Source organism: Dermacentor variabilis, unplaced genomic scaffold (assembly GCF_050947875.1).
Source record: "Dermacentor variabilis isolate Ectoservices unplaced genomic scaffold, ASM5094787v1 scaffold_14, whole genome shotgun sequence".
Lineage (NCBI taxonomy): Eukaryota > Metazoa > Arthropoda > Arachnida > Ixodida > Ixodidae > Dermacentor > Dermacentor variabilis.
In genome coordinates this window covers 12,214,539-12,231,121 of record NW_027460302.1, presented here as the reverse complement: position 1 = coordinate 12,231,121, position 16,583 = coordinate 12,214,539, and the positions used below count along the sequence as shown (strand labels likewise).

Below are 16,583 nucleotides of genomic sequence, written 5' to 3'. Positions count from 1 at the left end.
AACGAGGTGGCGTCGATTCAGAGAAGAAAGCAATTATGTTGACGTGGGGAAGCTCGTTTGAATGCTTCTCATACCTGACACGTCAATCATAAGAGGGGTACAAATGCCTGTTCACTCTACGGTACCTTGCCAAAGCCACCTATATCAAGTCAAGGCCTGTCCACTTGCCCCGTGACGTCACAGACCTTGTCCGACGTCTCGTTCGCGGCTTTGGAGAGCAGGAGCTTCGCCTGTAGCGTGTGATCGAGAATATTTTTCGTTTTGCTCATTCCGTATTTTCGCTTTGTTTAGAGACTAAAAATAAAGAAATGTGGCGAACGACAAATGCATGCGAGGTGAGACAGGCCTGTGAGCATGCCACACTGGCACTTTTATTAGAAGTGAGGTATCGTTTAGTAACTTTACTAATACTAGACAATATTCATATGTAATTAGTCAAAAGTAAGAATACCAGCTGGCCTTGAATGTGCCACGCGTGACATAAGTATTATTTGTTATAGCCAGAAGGAAGACACGAGGGCTTCACAATAAACAGAATGGCTTTTGTTATTGATGTGAAAATGTTCGTTTTTCGTACCACACCTTAAGACCAGATATCGCGGAAGTAATGCTGTAAACAGTCTGACGATTTTTCCTAAACAAACATGCCTGCCTTTACTGGTCAGTTTCCGTTTTCTAATGATAATATTTGCCAGTGTGAATAATCGAAACTTTAATTAGCGAATGCATTCAATTAGCTACCTGAAGATTTCGATTTCTCGTGCAAGCAATCTTCCGCCTACTTCTTCGTAGGCGCAACTGTAAACGCGGAACTGTGCCATCTAGCTGTGACAGGAGAATAAAGGAAGTGTTCGAATTCAAAAAAAAGAGAACAAATATAAAGAAAACGGGCGGGCACTGCTTTGTTCTGCTTAACTCCCTGGCACTTCTCCGGATTCGTCGCTGCAGGTTACTTTCCATAGGCGCTTCCTATGCCATGGCTCTAACAAAGGTGGTCGTTTGTGCTATGCTCTCGAGTTTTTCTTTTTTTGTGGCTGCGAGCTGTCGATCGCATAGACGACTCCAGATATGAGAGCAGAATACGCCGTGCGTTGCGGACAGACCAGACACGGGGCACACCTGCCTGCATCGCGCTGCGTTTTCTACCCGTCGCGCTCTAGTGCGGTGGCTGTGAGACATCGCGCACGAGCGCGAGTGTTCGGTGCCGGCCGCCGTATTTCGGCGGGGTCAAAAAACGCGCACGTCAATGCAGATGGTCGAAATTATTCAAGAGTACCTAACTGTACGGCGTCCCTCGTGTAATCAGATCGGGGTTTCGACACTAAAACGTCGGGATATAACTTATTTCGCGCTTTCTGCTGTTAATGGATCCAAATGACAGCTTTAGGTACACCGGAGCAAAAACTGCAGGGGAAGCGACGCCCACTCGTGTTTGTCACCCGCACGTCGAACTAGTGCACATATCTTACCTGATGATAAGTTCTCCGTAATCACGGCTATGTTATCTCGTCAGAACGCTTCGCCAAGCCGAAATGGCTGTGAAGGAATGTCATCACTTAACCTGGACGATTGCCGGGCTCCCTATCTATGCGATACGCCGTAAAGGCTGCAGCGTAGCATGCACGCAATTAAATGAATAATGCTGAAACCTCCGACGTCATTACATTGATTTCGTGGCGACAGCTCTATCGTGCGGTTGTATGAACAGTGGGTGTACAGAGACGTGCATATCACAGCAGCATAAGCCCGAGTCGCAACTAGACGAGCCCCATACTGCGTGCCAGAATTATGAAGATCCTGCTCATATCCGTCATCGCTTCCGCGATAGGTAAGTTAGGTTCGAAAAATTTTGTGAAGCTCGTGAGAAATTCCACTGTTCCGGTTAGTTAGAAGCCTGTCAGGAATTTCAAAGTGATTTTCTTGCAGGTGACATACTGTATGTGCTAATAACCTTGATAAGCGCTGTATGGATTTCTAAAACGGGAAAAAGCCGAAAATCGGAAACTGCAAACACGGTTACGCGTACTCATGAGCGGATAAGATGGGTCAGCGCGTGAACGATCGAACTAGCTGAGCTCGGAGGGCTCCGTTGTTTTCCTTCTTTTTCTTTCGGGGTGGAACACACGTGCCACACCGCAATAAGCAAAGTATTTGCCTCTGAGGCACAATTACTTATTGACAAAGCATGGGGACATAAGAAAATGCGGTGTGTCGGCACATTCGCTTCGAGAGATGACAAACGATATCGCAGTGGTGCGACTTCGTCAATGTGGATATAGGCACATTGCCGCGTACAGAGCAACACGGCGGCGCTCGACGTAAAGAAGCCGGTACGGCATGAGCTGACAAACGCGTGATTGGGTGGACCTCACTGCAGCATTGTGGCGCCACTTTCCAGAGAACAATGTGGTGCGCAAAAGCGAGCAATGCACCTAATAAACCTAACGAAGAACAGTGCGCAACAAAACGGTGGTTGAGCGACTATCATTAATGCGAAGGCCTTAAGTGTCTCACCGGTCGAACAACGCGTCGTCCGGGCGTTATCGAAAAATGGACCGTCCGGCGTTATAGCACCAAAATTCAATGGGACCAAATTTGATGGTGCCACCCACGACCATTGCTAGGAGTCGAACGCAGGGCCCTTGGTGTTAATTAAGGCGAAGTTAATTAAGACAGATAAGTATGAGAGTTGATTAAGGTGCTAGAACCCATTATCTTCGGTGGAAGTCGAACCGACGAACTTAGGTGGTAATTAAGGTACTGTTATTTAAAGAGTTAATTAAGGCACTCGAGCCTACGACCTTTGGTGGGAACAGAATTCAATGGCATCAAAACTGATGGTGCCGCCATTGATGGTCGAATCCACAACCACTGGCGGGAGTCAGAACCACGATCTTTGGTGCTGATTAGGGCGGCGTTAACCAAGGCACGCCTAATTAAGATATGATTAATTAAGGCACTCGAAACCACGATCTTTGGTGAGAAAAAACAAATAATAGGAAGTAACAACGCATTCGAATGGGAATATCAAGTAATTTAACAAATGTCTCCTGAGCACGCACGCTAAATTTCACCTTCATTCTCTTTAGCGTACGCTAAAGTAACTGTAAACTTTTTTTATTCCCCATGTTGTACACAAACCTTGGTTGTTCAGTCTTTGTAGTTACGAAGAAGCTGCATTTACACGATTGGGACGAAAACGAGCAGTCGAATTTCGTTGCCTCAGTCGGCCTTTCATTACCTCTTTGCCTCATCAGTCACCCTATAATCTAATCTTGCGCTCTGCTTTGTTTTCATATCTAGAGGCAGCTGCTGTGACCCATTTTTATGTAGGTGTAATTCCATATCACGCATGTGTGTGTCCACAAGCAAATTTAGGTCATAGCTAGAAAATTTGCAGTAATACAATACGCGATTAAAATCATGAAAGTACAAGAAGAAACCTAGAATTATCAATGAATACGTGCACGGTAGCGCGATTCAAAGACAGGACAAAAGAAGACACACGCAGCGCTGGGCGTGTCCCTGCCTGTAATCCGCGCTACCGTACACCTATTCAAGATGCGTTACCAAGAGGCCCATATTGCAACCCCCGTGAACCTAATTATCAAGGCGACAGAATCTCGGTTATTTTCTAAATGAATGGTTCCTCGGGCGCTTTTATAAACACTGCAAGCCTTGCATATCATCAGACAAGAGAACAACAGACTTTGGGTAGAGCCACGGGTGAACATCTTTTACGAGCGTGAAAGCAACGATGAAGACGCGGCGACTCATATGCAGAAATTGAGTAATGAAGGGAAAATCCGACACCCACCCATTCGTAGCAATTGCTACAAAGGAAAGCTATCCTCGTTCCTCGAAAGAAAAGCCTCGCAGTTGAAGAAACGCCTGTCCTGGTCCGGGACTCGAACCTGGGACCACCGCCTTTTCGGGGCAGCCGCTCTACCATCTGCGCTAACCAGGCGGCAAGCAGATGGCAGGACGAAGTCAAATTTGTCAACAACTCGAAGCGAAGACAAGTTTGACGTAATAGTTCTGCGGGAACCCGGAAGGTGGCGAGAAGTAGTTATTAAAGGGAAAATCAGACACCCACCTGTTCATATCGATTGCTACAAAGGTAACCCTTACAGGTTCCTCGAAAAAAAAGCCTCGCAGATGAAGGAGAATTCGTCCTGGTTCGAGACTCGAACCATTTAAACGTTGCAACTTTTCAAGCTAGAGTTCAAACTTATATTTATGAATAAATGAAAACGCTAGAGATTTTCCAACAATAAATGGAAGCATAGCCCACTCTCATATATCTAATTAAGGCTATAAAATGCATCACTTATACCTCTGAGGCTCACATGGCTCTCAAGCAGCAGTTTTGTCAGCTGCTCTGCCGCTGTTTTGACAGTGACAGCACATCAGCTCACGTTGGGTTGTTCCAAGCCGCGTCTGAAATCCAGAAAACATTGATCAGCTGATGCAGGTGGCACACACTACTTAAGTTACCATAGCAAAATAGTTGCACATTGGCTGTTAAAAGCCTCAAACTTCACTTGCTCACGTAAAGGAAGCAGCTTAAATGTGATAGCTTACTATTCAACTAACAAAATGGACCTTGCTTTAGCCTTGTTTTTTGCCTCAAATATATTCAAAGTGTCTACCAAGTTGACATTTCCAGGTTTCCCGAGTTTTCCCCGTTTTCCCCGAGTGCCTTTGCAAAATTCCCTGAGTGACACAGAACTTTGTTTTATGTCAAGACGGGCTGACACCATGTCGCCCGAAGCTGTCACTTCCAAGTTAGCATGTTAAAAAAAAACTACCTATTCAAGTTTGAATAGTAAGCAGTAGCGCTTATTTTATTCAAAAAGAAATCAGACTGGACGGGTTAGTAAAAATAAAATATATTTGAAAAATGGCAAAAACCTATTGCAACTCCATGCCAACATTCTCAAATACGGAAATAAAGGAGATGCACACAGAAGCAAATATTTTCGAATATGCCCTTCAATCACGAATTATGAACGACTGTTGGTACATGTGTGAAACATAGATGGTGCTTGAGACTCCACTGAAAGCAAATCAAGATAGTAGAATGACTCTTTGAGCATTTTATAATGAGTCATCATAATTACAGAGTAACTAAATATTTGAATATTGTAAAGTTAGCCATGTTACGTTTCTTCATAAAAAGGAATAAATCTCCCGCTCGAATTACATGCACAAGTTATTCATTTGCCTCAAGCATTTCAACAAAGAAAGCAATATATTTCGATGTTGCTGCCGACATGCCCCACGTCAAACATGACGTGAAATACAGTAGCGCCTTCACCAACGCGATACTCTGTAACGATACATATCACTCAGAAGCAAAATGGAAGTAATTTAGATTATCAGAATGTTCAGTTTACCCTAAGGTTAACGTTTGTGCTCTAGTCCTTGCTACCGCTGCACAGAAAAGGCAAAAGTAGGTCGCGTCCACAAATGTGGACGCCGCAGTTGAAGTGGATATTAGCTATTTCTATTAACTGATAGAAATAACTCGGGTGTCATTGGTGTAAGACCCGAACATTGTCACAAGTGCGATTCTTTCTCAACAGCTGGTAAAGCAACCTCAACTGTCCTGACGTATTCTCAACCCGCGCACAACGGCTGTGTTGCGTTTCACTGCTTTAAAGAGTTTATTTTGGTTTACATGAGGAACACCTTCATCTCGGCATCCGCCAACACTTTGTTTTTTGAGCTCATGCTCCTTCAAAGCACGAGCATGCTTCCTTTCCCGTTCAGTCCTCATTGCGTAGCTCCATTCTGCTCTCGTCCTCCTTCCACCGTGCGTTCGCCCCACGGACCATTTGAAGCATCCTGTTGGTCAGTTGCACAGTCAACGCCAGATTTTTCGGACCTCTGGGGACCGCGAAAACGTCCGAAAAATTGGGCATTTCGAAACAAAGAATGCACGTGCAGGCACATAAGGAAAGGCGTTTCGATATGTCGTTTCGGACCTGCGGTCACAGAATAATTTCCAGAAAATCGGACTGCGAAGGGTTCTTGCACCCGAAATTTCAGACGTTCTTATGCATTGACTCTATGGGGTACGTGGTAGTGCTGCGAAGCTGTCCGAATTATCGGGCGTCCGGAAAGTCACTTGTTGACTGTACACAGGCAACGCCTCAAACCGACGACACGTCGTCGAACAGGATTCCTTACGATTTCTGTATGTTACTTGAGCCAGCATTACCGTGACTTTCATTCCCTTTCAATAAGATTACAGCTGTAATGAAGAATATTATCGAAACTTCGAGAACAAGAATGCGCCGCTCACCCAAAAAGAGCATGACGGTTGAGAATCTGACACTTTTACCAGTTTTTGCAATATCAACATCTCCCTAATAATATTCAAATCTCGGCCAATACCCCGCAGTGGGTACGCGCCATCCAAGAAGCATATCCTATGCTATCCTATCCTATCGAGGCTCCGGCGCTTTTCTCTGCCTTTGTCGGTTCGCTGACTACGACAGTGTCTGTTTTGAAAAAGCAGTAGATTCCAAATGACCCCATTGGGTGGAGTTTGATGGTTCCCTGCAACCCTGCCGTATTTTGCTTCCTGTTTTTGTGATGACCACGGACGAAGAGCAGCCGGTTGCTTCCCAGCCTCCGACTGTGTTCTGCTCCGGCACCTTTCGGCAACGCGACCCTGCTTTCTTCAGCGGAGCCGACGACGTGGAGGATTGGCTTAAATCATACGACCGGGTAAGCAAGCACAACAAATGGGACGACACGCATAACCTCAACAATGCCATATTTTACTTGACTGACGTCATCGTTCGGCGGTTCCGCAACCACGAGGCTGACCTTACCACCTGGTCGGCCTTGAGAACTCCTGGAGCTATTCTGTAGTCAAGCCGTTCGCAAGTTGCGTGCCGAACAGCGCTTGCGCGGCCGAGCTCAACAATATGGCGAGACCTGGACAAGTTGCATTGAAGATGTGGTCGGCCTTTGCAAACGTGTCAACCCATCAGTGACAGAGGCCGACAAGATCAAACACATATTGAAAGGTGTCAATGACGCTGCATTTCAGATGCTTGTCGCCAAGAATCCGGAAACGACAGCCGAAGTTATTCAACTGTGTCAGAGCTATGACGAGCTCCGGAACCAACGCGACTCTATTCGCGGTTCCTCCTTGCTCAAAAAAACAATTTCGGCTTGAACACCTACTGGTTTTGCGGGGGATCATTCAGTGTTGCTTAACACAATTAAGCAGTTCGTGCGCGAGGAGGCTGCGCGCCTGCTGTCCCTTGTGCCTTCTACCCTTAGTACTACCCCCTCTACGCTGCCGCTCTTCATACAGCGCGTCTTCCACGAGCAAGTCTCTGAGGTGCTACCGCAGCCCCGGCGCTACCAGTGACTGCTCCGCTCAACTACGCGGGATCCGTCGTCACGCCTCTGCCTCCGCGCACCGACGCCGAAGTCGTAGTCACACCTCGGCCTGTACCCGTCGCCAACTCCCACGTGCCAACACACACCTTTCTTGAGTCGCCTCAACTTGCGCACCATGCTGTCCGTCCTAACTCACTACCAGCGCCTCGTTCTCATAACTTGTGGCGTACCCCTGACAACCGCCTCATATGCTACTCGTGCGGCATCCCAGGCCACGTAGCGCGGTTTTACCACCAGCATGGATTTCTCTCTCGTGAATCATCATCATTATCATTATCTGCCTGGTTACGCCCACTGCAGGGCAAAGGCCTCTCCCATACTTCACCAACTACCCCGGTCATGTACAAATTGTGGCCATGTCATCGCTGAAAACTTAATCTCATCCGCCCACCTAACTTTCTGCCGCCCCCTACTACGCTTCTCTTCCCTTCGAATCCAGTCCGTAACCCTTACTGACCATCGGTTGTCTTCCCTCCTCATTACATGCCCTGCTCATGCCCATTTCTTTTTTTTAACTTCAAGTAAGATGTCATTAACTCGCGTTTGTTCCCTCACCCAATCTGTTCTTTTCCTATCCCTTAACGTTACACCCATCATTCTTCTTTGCATAGCTCGTGGCGTCGTCCTCAATTTAAGTAGAACCCTTTTCGTGAGCCTCCAGGTTTCTGCCCGGTACATGAGTACTGGTAAGACACAGCTGTTAAACACTTTTCTCTTGAGGGATAATGGCAACCTGTTGTTCGTGATCTGAGAATGCCTGCCGAACGCACCCCAGCCCATTCTTATTCTTCTGGTTATTTAAGTCTCATGATCCCGATCCGCGGTCACTGCCTACCCTAAGTAGATGTATTCCTTTACTACTTCCAGTGCCTCGCTAAATATCGTAAACCGCTGTTCTCTTGCGAGGTTGTTAAAGATTACTTTAGCTTTCTGCAGAATAATTTTTAGACCCACCCTTCTGCTTTGCCTCTCCAGGCCAGTGAGCATGCATTCCAATTGGTCCCCTGAATTGCTAAGCAAGGCAATATCATCAGCGAATCGCAAGTTACTAAGGTATTCTCCATTAACTCTTATCCCCAATTCTTCCCAATCCAGGTCTCTGAATACCTCTTGTAAACACGCTGTGAATAGCATTGGAGAGATTGTATCTTCCTGTCTGACGCCTTTCTTTATTGGGATTTTGTTGCTTTCGTTACGGAGGGCTACGGTGGCTGTGGAGCCGCTATAGATATCTTTCAGTATTTTTACATATGACTCGTCTACACCCTGATTCCGTAATGCCTCCATGACTGCTGAGGGTTCGACTGAATCAAACGCTTTCTCGTAATCAATGAAAGCTATATATAAGGGTTGGTTATATTCCGCACATTTTTCTATCACCTGATTGATAGTGCGAGTATGATCTATTGTTGAGTAGCCTTTACGGAATCCTGCCTGGTCTTTGCTTGACAGAAGTCTAAGGTGTTCCTGATTCTATTTGCGATTAACTTAGTAAATAGGTTGTTGGCGACGGACAGTAAGCTGATCGGTCTATAATTTTTCAAGTCTTTGGCGTCCCCTTTCTTATGGATTAGGATTATGTTAGCGTCCTTCCAAGATTCAGGTACGCTCGAGGTCATGAGACATTGCGTATACAGGGTGGCCAGTTTTTCTAGAACAATCTGCCCACCATCCTTCAACAAATCTGCTTTTACCTGATCCTCCCTAGCTGCCTTCCCCTTTTGCATAGCTCCCAAGGCTTTCTTTACTTCTTCCGGAGTTACTTGTGGGAATTCAAATTCCTCTAGACTATTTTCTCTTCCATTATCGTCGTGGGTGCCACTGGTACTGTATAAATCTCTATAGAACTCCTCAGCCACTTGAACTATCTCATCCATATTAGTAATGATATTGCCGGCTTTATCTCTTAACGCATACACCTGATTCTTGCCAATTCCTAGTTTCTTCTTCACTGCTTTTAGGCTTCCTCCGTTCCTGAGAGCACGTTCAATTTTATCCACATTATACTTCCTTATGTCAGCTGTCTTACGCTTGTTGATTAACTTCGAAAGTTCTGCCAGTTCTGTTCAAGCTGTTGGGCTAGAGGATTTCAGACATTGGCGCTTACTGGTATCTTGTCTAATGGAGTTACCACCGACTTGTATTGCACACTCCTTAACGATGCCCATAAGATTGTCCTGCATTGTTTCAACACTCAGGTACTCACAATGAGTTAAAGCCGAATACCTGTTCTGTAGCTTGATCCCGAATTCCTCTATTTTGCATCTTACCGCTAACTCATTGATCGGTTTCTTATGTACCAGGTTCTTCCGTTCCCTCCTCATGTCTAGGCTAATTCGAGTTCTTACCATCCTATGGTCACTGCAGTGCACCTTGCCGAGCACGTCCACATCTTGTATGATACCAGGGTTTGCGCAGAGTATAAAGTCAATTTCATTTGTAGTCTCGCCGTTCGGGCTGCTCCACGTCCACTTTCGGCTATCCAGCTTGCGGAAAAAAGTATTCATTATGCGCATATGATTGTGTTCTGCAATTTCTACTAATAACTCTCCCCGGCTATTCCTAGTGCCTATGCCATATTCCCCCACTGACTTGTTTCCAGCTAGCTTCTTGCCTACCTTGCCATTGAAGTCGCCCATCAGTATAGCGTATTTTGTTTTGAATTCACCCATCGCCGATTCCACGGCTTCATAGAAGCTTTCGACGTCCTGGTCATCATGACTGGATGTAAGGGCGTAGACCTATACGACCTTCAATTTGAACCTCTTATTAAGTTTCACAACAAGACCTGCAAGCCTCTCGTTAATGCTATCGAATTCCTGTATGTTACCAGCTACATTCTTATTAATCAGGAATCCGACTCCTAGTTCTCGTCTCTTCTCTAAACCCCGGTAGCACAGAACGTGCCTGTTTTTAGCACTGGGTGTGCTTCTTCTGTCCTCCTAACTTCACTGAGCCCTATTATATCCCATTTAATGCCGTCTAATTCCTCCAATAGCACTGCTAGAGTCGCCTCACTAGATAACGGTCTAGCGTTAAACGTTGCCAGGTTCAGATTCCAATGGCGGCCTGTCGAATATTCCCATGGCGGCTGCAGTGGTGGCGTAGAGGTAGAGCATCCGCCTCGCGTGCAAGAGGTCCGTGGTTCGAATGCCGGTGCCGCGCAATTTTCCACCGGATTAAAAAAAATCCGCGTATTGGTAAAATTGCATTACCAGTCCTGGAGTGCGGCCTGGTCCCGGTGACTTGAACCGGTAACGCACTCCCTCACCAGAGCAGGATTGGCCACCCTGGTGCAGCACTTGGCCACAACCTCCTATATGAATACTACAATCAGACCCCGGCCCTCTCGTGAATACTTACGACCGAATCACCACGGTTTTGCATCAACACCTCAGAATCCTCCATTTTAGAGCGCAGCTCTTTGGCGTCCGTTCCTGGGTTTCGCGTCGTCGTCGGCGTTGTCGTCGGCCTCGTAACCAGCTCCGCCCCCCTTTCATCCCCCCAGCGCTAGCAGCGACCGACTGATACCGCTGGATGCCGCTGACGCCGCTAGAGAGTCAAGATAACGTGACTGCATAGAACACCGTCGCCGCCATGCAGAAAGAGGAGGAAAGGGTCCCCCCCCCCCTGTTCTTGTGTGGCGGATAGGGTGCTCTTCAGTTGCCGACGCGCCGGTTATTTCACGTAGGCCCCGGCACGTCGACGAATACGTGACCACCTTCCCACGGCTAGACCTGGTTCTTAGCGCTGCGGAAGCGAGGGTATCGTATTGTTTGTGTCGGCATCGGCGGCGTTGTCCCTGAAACCAACTCCGCAGCTGGGGTTGACTCACTATCGGCGTCAGCGGCATCAGTCAGCCGCTGCTATCTCTTCCCTCCTCCCTTTATCGTGTTGTCCGCTTGCTGCGCGCGCTTCTGCCCCCATCGTTTGCCGCTGGGTGTACACGCCGCCCCCCTCCCCCCTCTTCCTGCGAGTCTCCGGTTGTCAAAGCGCCGGCTCGAACTTAATTCCTTTCTTCGCTCCTCCTCCAATGCAACCCCTGTGCGGTGGCAATCAGAGAGCCAGATCGGTGGCGGCGGATCTGTATATGTGCACCGCCCGAGCCGAAATTGCCGCTGCCGTTCGCCACTGCGAAATTATCTGCCAGTTCTTTCTGAGCCATGAGCGAGACGACCGATGGAAGTCCTCCGTCTGCTGCTGCTGCTGCTGCTGCTGCTGCTAAAAGAGCTGCCAGAGCAGAGGCCCAGCGCCGTCGCCGTCAGAATCCAGAGGTGCGTGCCGCCGAAGCAGAAGCTTACCTAGTGGAGTCTTTGTTAAAGGAATACGTGTGAAAAATAAAAAAAAATTCTGTGATAGCGCATACATGTGTTGCTCGATTTCTTTGCCTCAATCTATCGAAAAGGTGAAACAGCTTATTTGCTGCGCTCAAATTTCGCATTAGGAAGTAACGTAATCGTCGGTAATTTTTGACTAGTGTACATGTTGTTCTTTCCCGGGTGACCATGTTTCACCGCTTAACAAATGCTATCGCACAGCGCAGGACGCGCCTGCATATATAGGAAGTTTCTGGAATGTTATCGATGCTTCTATCCGCTGTCTGTTAGCGCCGAACCTTGTGATATCTGATTTCATCGCGTGACGCGAATGGTGTAGAACTTTGTGGAAGACACGCGGGTCCCAGCGATTAGTCTGGAATATTCGACGACTGCTGTATAAAAGTCGACGCGCTTGACCCGCTGATCAGATTTTCGACGATCGCCGACTTTGTTTGCCGCTATCGTTGTGCTATAAGTGTAGCCTGTCTTGTGGGCACAGGTTCACCCAATAAAAGTTAGTTTTGTCGTTTGCAGTATTGCTACTGTGTTCTTCAACGTCACCACCACGTGACAATATGTTCCTCCTGCTGACTCATTCTCTTCGACTCGCCGAACCTTCAACGCAGCATCGGTCGCCTTTACGAAGTCGCCGTTCCCTTTCACGAATGCTGGGACGCCCTCAGCCTGTCCCTGAGGAAAACTAGAAGCCGCAGTTCCGGGGGCACGAACTGGGCAGCTTTCGAACTTTTCAAGACCTGTTTGTACCCTTGCAATGTTGTTTCCGTCTGCGTCGAAGGTATGCCCCTTCTAGCATTTCTTGACACGGGAGCCGCGGTTTTTATAACGACTTAAAAACTTTGCCGTGAACCCCGAATAGTAACGACGCTGCCTTCTGTCTCTACATTGAGCACTGCAAGCTCACAACGAATGCGATCTTTTGCGGCGTGCACAGCACGCGTCATTATTCAAGATGTTATGTGCACACTCGAGTTTGTTGTGCTTTCGCAATGCTCCCACGATGTAATACTGTGCTGGGACTTCCTTTCCACTTACCATGCTGTCATCGACTGTGCTCGCGCCGAAGTCGAGTTTTCGCCGTTGTGTGACCTCGCTTTTGTCGGCTCGCCGCCTCTGCCTGCAAAAGTGTTTGTTGCCGCTGACAATGCGATTATCCGTTTCTCATCCACTCTGGTATCTCTTTCTTGTGACGTCCCTAAGGCTGAACCGTGCTTTCTGCTCCTTCTGAAACCGCTGTCCGTAGCAAGTGGTTTCTGGCCCCCATTTGTCGCACTGACAATCCGTTTATCCGTTTCCCTGCCACTCCAATTTACTGCGGGGAGAGTGGCTTGGCAGTGTTGACGAACTCGACCTCTTTTCTACATATGTCGTTTCTGACCCCCCGTCTTTTCTTCAGATTGGCGTCATTGATGCATCTGTTCTGTCCTCTCCACCATCATTTACTAACGCCCTTTCTCGATGCGTCAACGCCCATCTTACACAGCAGCAACGTGCAAAGCTCATCTACTTACTTCAATGCCTTCGCGCCAGCTTCGGTTACTTTCAACCTTCTTTGGACCGTATTACAACTTTAGCTCACCACATCGGCACTAGTGTTCAACCTCCTTTACGTCAGCGCCCATATCGTGTGTCAGCCTCTGAGCGCCGCATCATCGCAGAACAACTTGATGACATGCTTCAGCGCGGCGTCACACAGCCCTCAAATAGCCCATGGGCCTCACCAGTTGTTCTCGCAAAGAAAAAGAACGGCTCAACAAGGTTCTGCTTTGACTTCCGCCGGCTGAAGAACATCACGCGCAAGGAGATCTATCCACTGCTTCGCATAGATGACGCCATGGACTGAGCATGTGTTGGTGGGCTAGTTGGTTAAGCATGAAGCAAGCGCCTACGTGCCGTCTCGTGTCCCCCTTCTTCGTGTGTTGTTTCATTCAGCACCGTCTTTGTAATTGTAGCCATGGACTGGTTACAAGGAGCCGAATTATTTTCTTCGTTAGACCTGAGCTCCGGCTACTGGCAAGTGCCGGTGGCTGAAGACAACCGCCCTAAAGCAGTCTTTGTTGCTGCCGATGGCCTGTATGAATTCAGTGTGACGCCATTCGGGCTCTGCAACGCACTTGCCACTTTTGAGCGCATGACGGATAACATAACCATGTTGTTCTTTTTAGCGCAAAAACCAAAAAAAAGAATACAGTGAGAGGCGAAAGGAGAAACGAGCACTACTTACAACTGTTTATTCCAAAAATAGAGCATTCCATATATATACAAGAATGCACATGCGCAAACGCATAAAACGAGCAACAAACGTCAGTCAGCTGAAGGCATTGTTATCCATTTTATATGCTTAGCAATCTGAATTCTGAATGAAATATTTTAAAAATATTTTTAAAAATATTTTAAAGAAAGATATACGGCTACGCACCTGTCTGCACACTGCAGGTCTTGTACCAACTGTGTACCACTGTTCTTTAATGTCAGGATCCTAATCAGAAGCAAAAAACAAAACCGGACGTGAACTGTTAGAAGCCTTCCATATCCATACCACTGGCATAGCTTCCGTATGTCAAATTTCTGTTGTGCTTTATGATTCAGAATTCAGATTGCGAAGCATATAGAATGGATAACAATGCAGGTTTAGCGAATTCACTACAGGTTTAGCGAATTCGATCAATAATGGCCCCTGGCGATCGAAAAGAAAGTCAACAACATATTTCCGACAGAAGTTACGACCTTTGCTTTCTTTGGGTGCGGTGAATTCGAATGTTTCCACTGTAAGCTTTGCCGTCGTGTTTCAGGCTCGTAATTGTGGCACCATGATTCGTCCCCGAGGTTACAATCGCAGACAAGAAGCTATCACCCTCGTTGTGATACCGGATCAGATGAGTCAATGCAGCCCCGAACCTCTCCATCTTCTGGCGGTGGTTCAAAATCTTGGGCATGCATTGCGCACAGAAGAGCCGATAACCGAGAAGCTCATGAATTATGGTGTGACCGGAACCATGACTGATGTTCACACGCCGTGCCAATACATCGATGCTTATCCTTCTTTCTTGTCTAATCAGCTCATCAGCCTTTGCAATTGCGTTGGGGGTAATTGCAGGATGGCTTTGGCCCGGCCTTCTCCCGGCCTTAGATCGTCTTTGCAACTTTCACGTCCTTTGAACCGTTTGCTCCAACACTTCACAGTGGCCAATGAAATGCTATGTTCAACGTACACGGCAGCCACACAGCGACTAATTTCTTTTTGGGAAATGCTTTCAGCTGTCAGAACCCTCACAACACCACGCTATCCAACTTTTGGAGTGTCCATTATGTTACGCAACTATGTTCAACCAAGTGCATGAGAGCATTAAAGAACATTTATCCTATCACTTGCGCGTCAATTTTGTAAATGAGATATGCCTGTGTGTTATTCGCATGCTTCGCACATAATGAACCGAACCATTATTGGCGGGACGGGTTGGCTCACTTTCATTTAACTCATCCTCGTAGATTAGAAATGCGAAAATACAATGGCATATACAAATACGAAGATACAGCTTGATAAAGGGCAAAAACGTGTTGCTGGAAACGAAGGTCACTGCACGTATAGACAAAACCTCACAATATATTTAAATATACATATAAGTCTCCGTTACATCTACGTATCTAAGAAAAAGTCACTGTATAGAATGCGTCAAACAAGGCAAATAAACATGTTGCGCAACCAAAGATTCACAGATCGCACCTCCCCTCTCCCTCCGCTCCCCCTGATGTATTGCGCGCGATAGGAGGCGGCGCGCCTTCTTCCCCGCTTTTCTCCCTTGTGCTCACAAGACTGAGCCACCATCGTTGGCTCACCCATGCCACCTGCCCTTCCACGCTTTCACTCGCACATACAGCATGCGGCACCTTGTCACGGTGTTATCGCCCTTGAACTTTATACGGAACATGAGGGCCACGGCGACGACAGAAATGCGCCTGGAGTTTCCATATAATTGCTATCGCAACAATATAAGAGTATCCGGCAAATGAAGCGTCCCGCAGTCCATCACTTTCCACAAAAGAAGAAGATGCAACAAAATTGAACTTTCGGCCATGCGACAATGCGCTGCGCTTCAAAATGTCTTTTTTGTTTTTTTAGGCGGGGGCACGGAAATGAAAAAGAAAACGGGAAGGAAAGCATTTTGGCAACAACCGAATGCCTACTTTGGGCACTTAATGTGGCTACCGAAGGAATATCGAAGAAAGCGTGAGAAGCTTAGTACACAGAGAACCATACGCATACTGCTCGGTATCTACACCGGCGAGACAAGACTTTCCGGAGACGTTGCGCTCAAGCGAACGTGTTGCAATCCTTAAGAGTCCCCGCAGGGATGGCGGCGAGCGACCATGCACTGTTTCTTTTTTTCGTCTGCTAGCCAGAAAGCTTCCAAAACTCTGCCAGGCGAAAATCCACTCCACCAGAGAAAAACGAACGCGCATCGAAGCGCGCCGCAGGGTGGTCGGGGCAACACGAGAAAAACGCATGCACTCTGGCTGGGTCCGCCAGCCACCGGGTAGCGAGAAAAAAAATTGAAGAGGCTCAATGTGTCCTCACGAATAAAAGTCAAAGTAGAAAAATAATAGGAACGTGGTTACCTTTGCTTTCTTTAGTGTCTTGACATGGATGCTTTGGTGCAGGTGAAAAAAACTTGATATTTTTTTTCTGTGACATGACGGCACAAGTGAACCATCACAACCCTTCGTCTCATCGGACCTCACTGCGTGCTTTGTCAACGTGTATGATAGTGTGTTGATTTGGGTTGTCTCGTTGTATAGTCCGATATACGAGTTTAGAAAAGC

The 16,583-nt window shown here is 47.2% G+C and overlaps 1 protein-coding gene across 1 annotated transcript in view; it reads left to right on the top strand.

Moving 5' to 3' along the window:
• The first annotated feature begins 1,656 nt into the window (after positions 1 to 1,656).
• The window catches only part of LOC142567742 (chymotrypsinogen B-like), a 171,915-nt gene continuing 156,988 nt past the window's right edge, over positions 1,657 to 16,583 (top strand). The window contains exon 1 of the mRNA XM_075677923.1: positions 1,657 to 1,828. Within this exon, the coding sequence (XP_075534038.1) occupies positions 1,789 to 1,828 (40 nt within the window). The 5' untranslated portion in view covers positions 1,657 to 1,788. The remainder of the gene's footprint in view (positions 1,829 to 16,583) is intronic.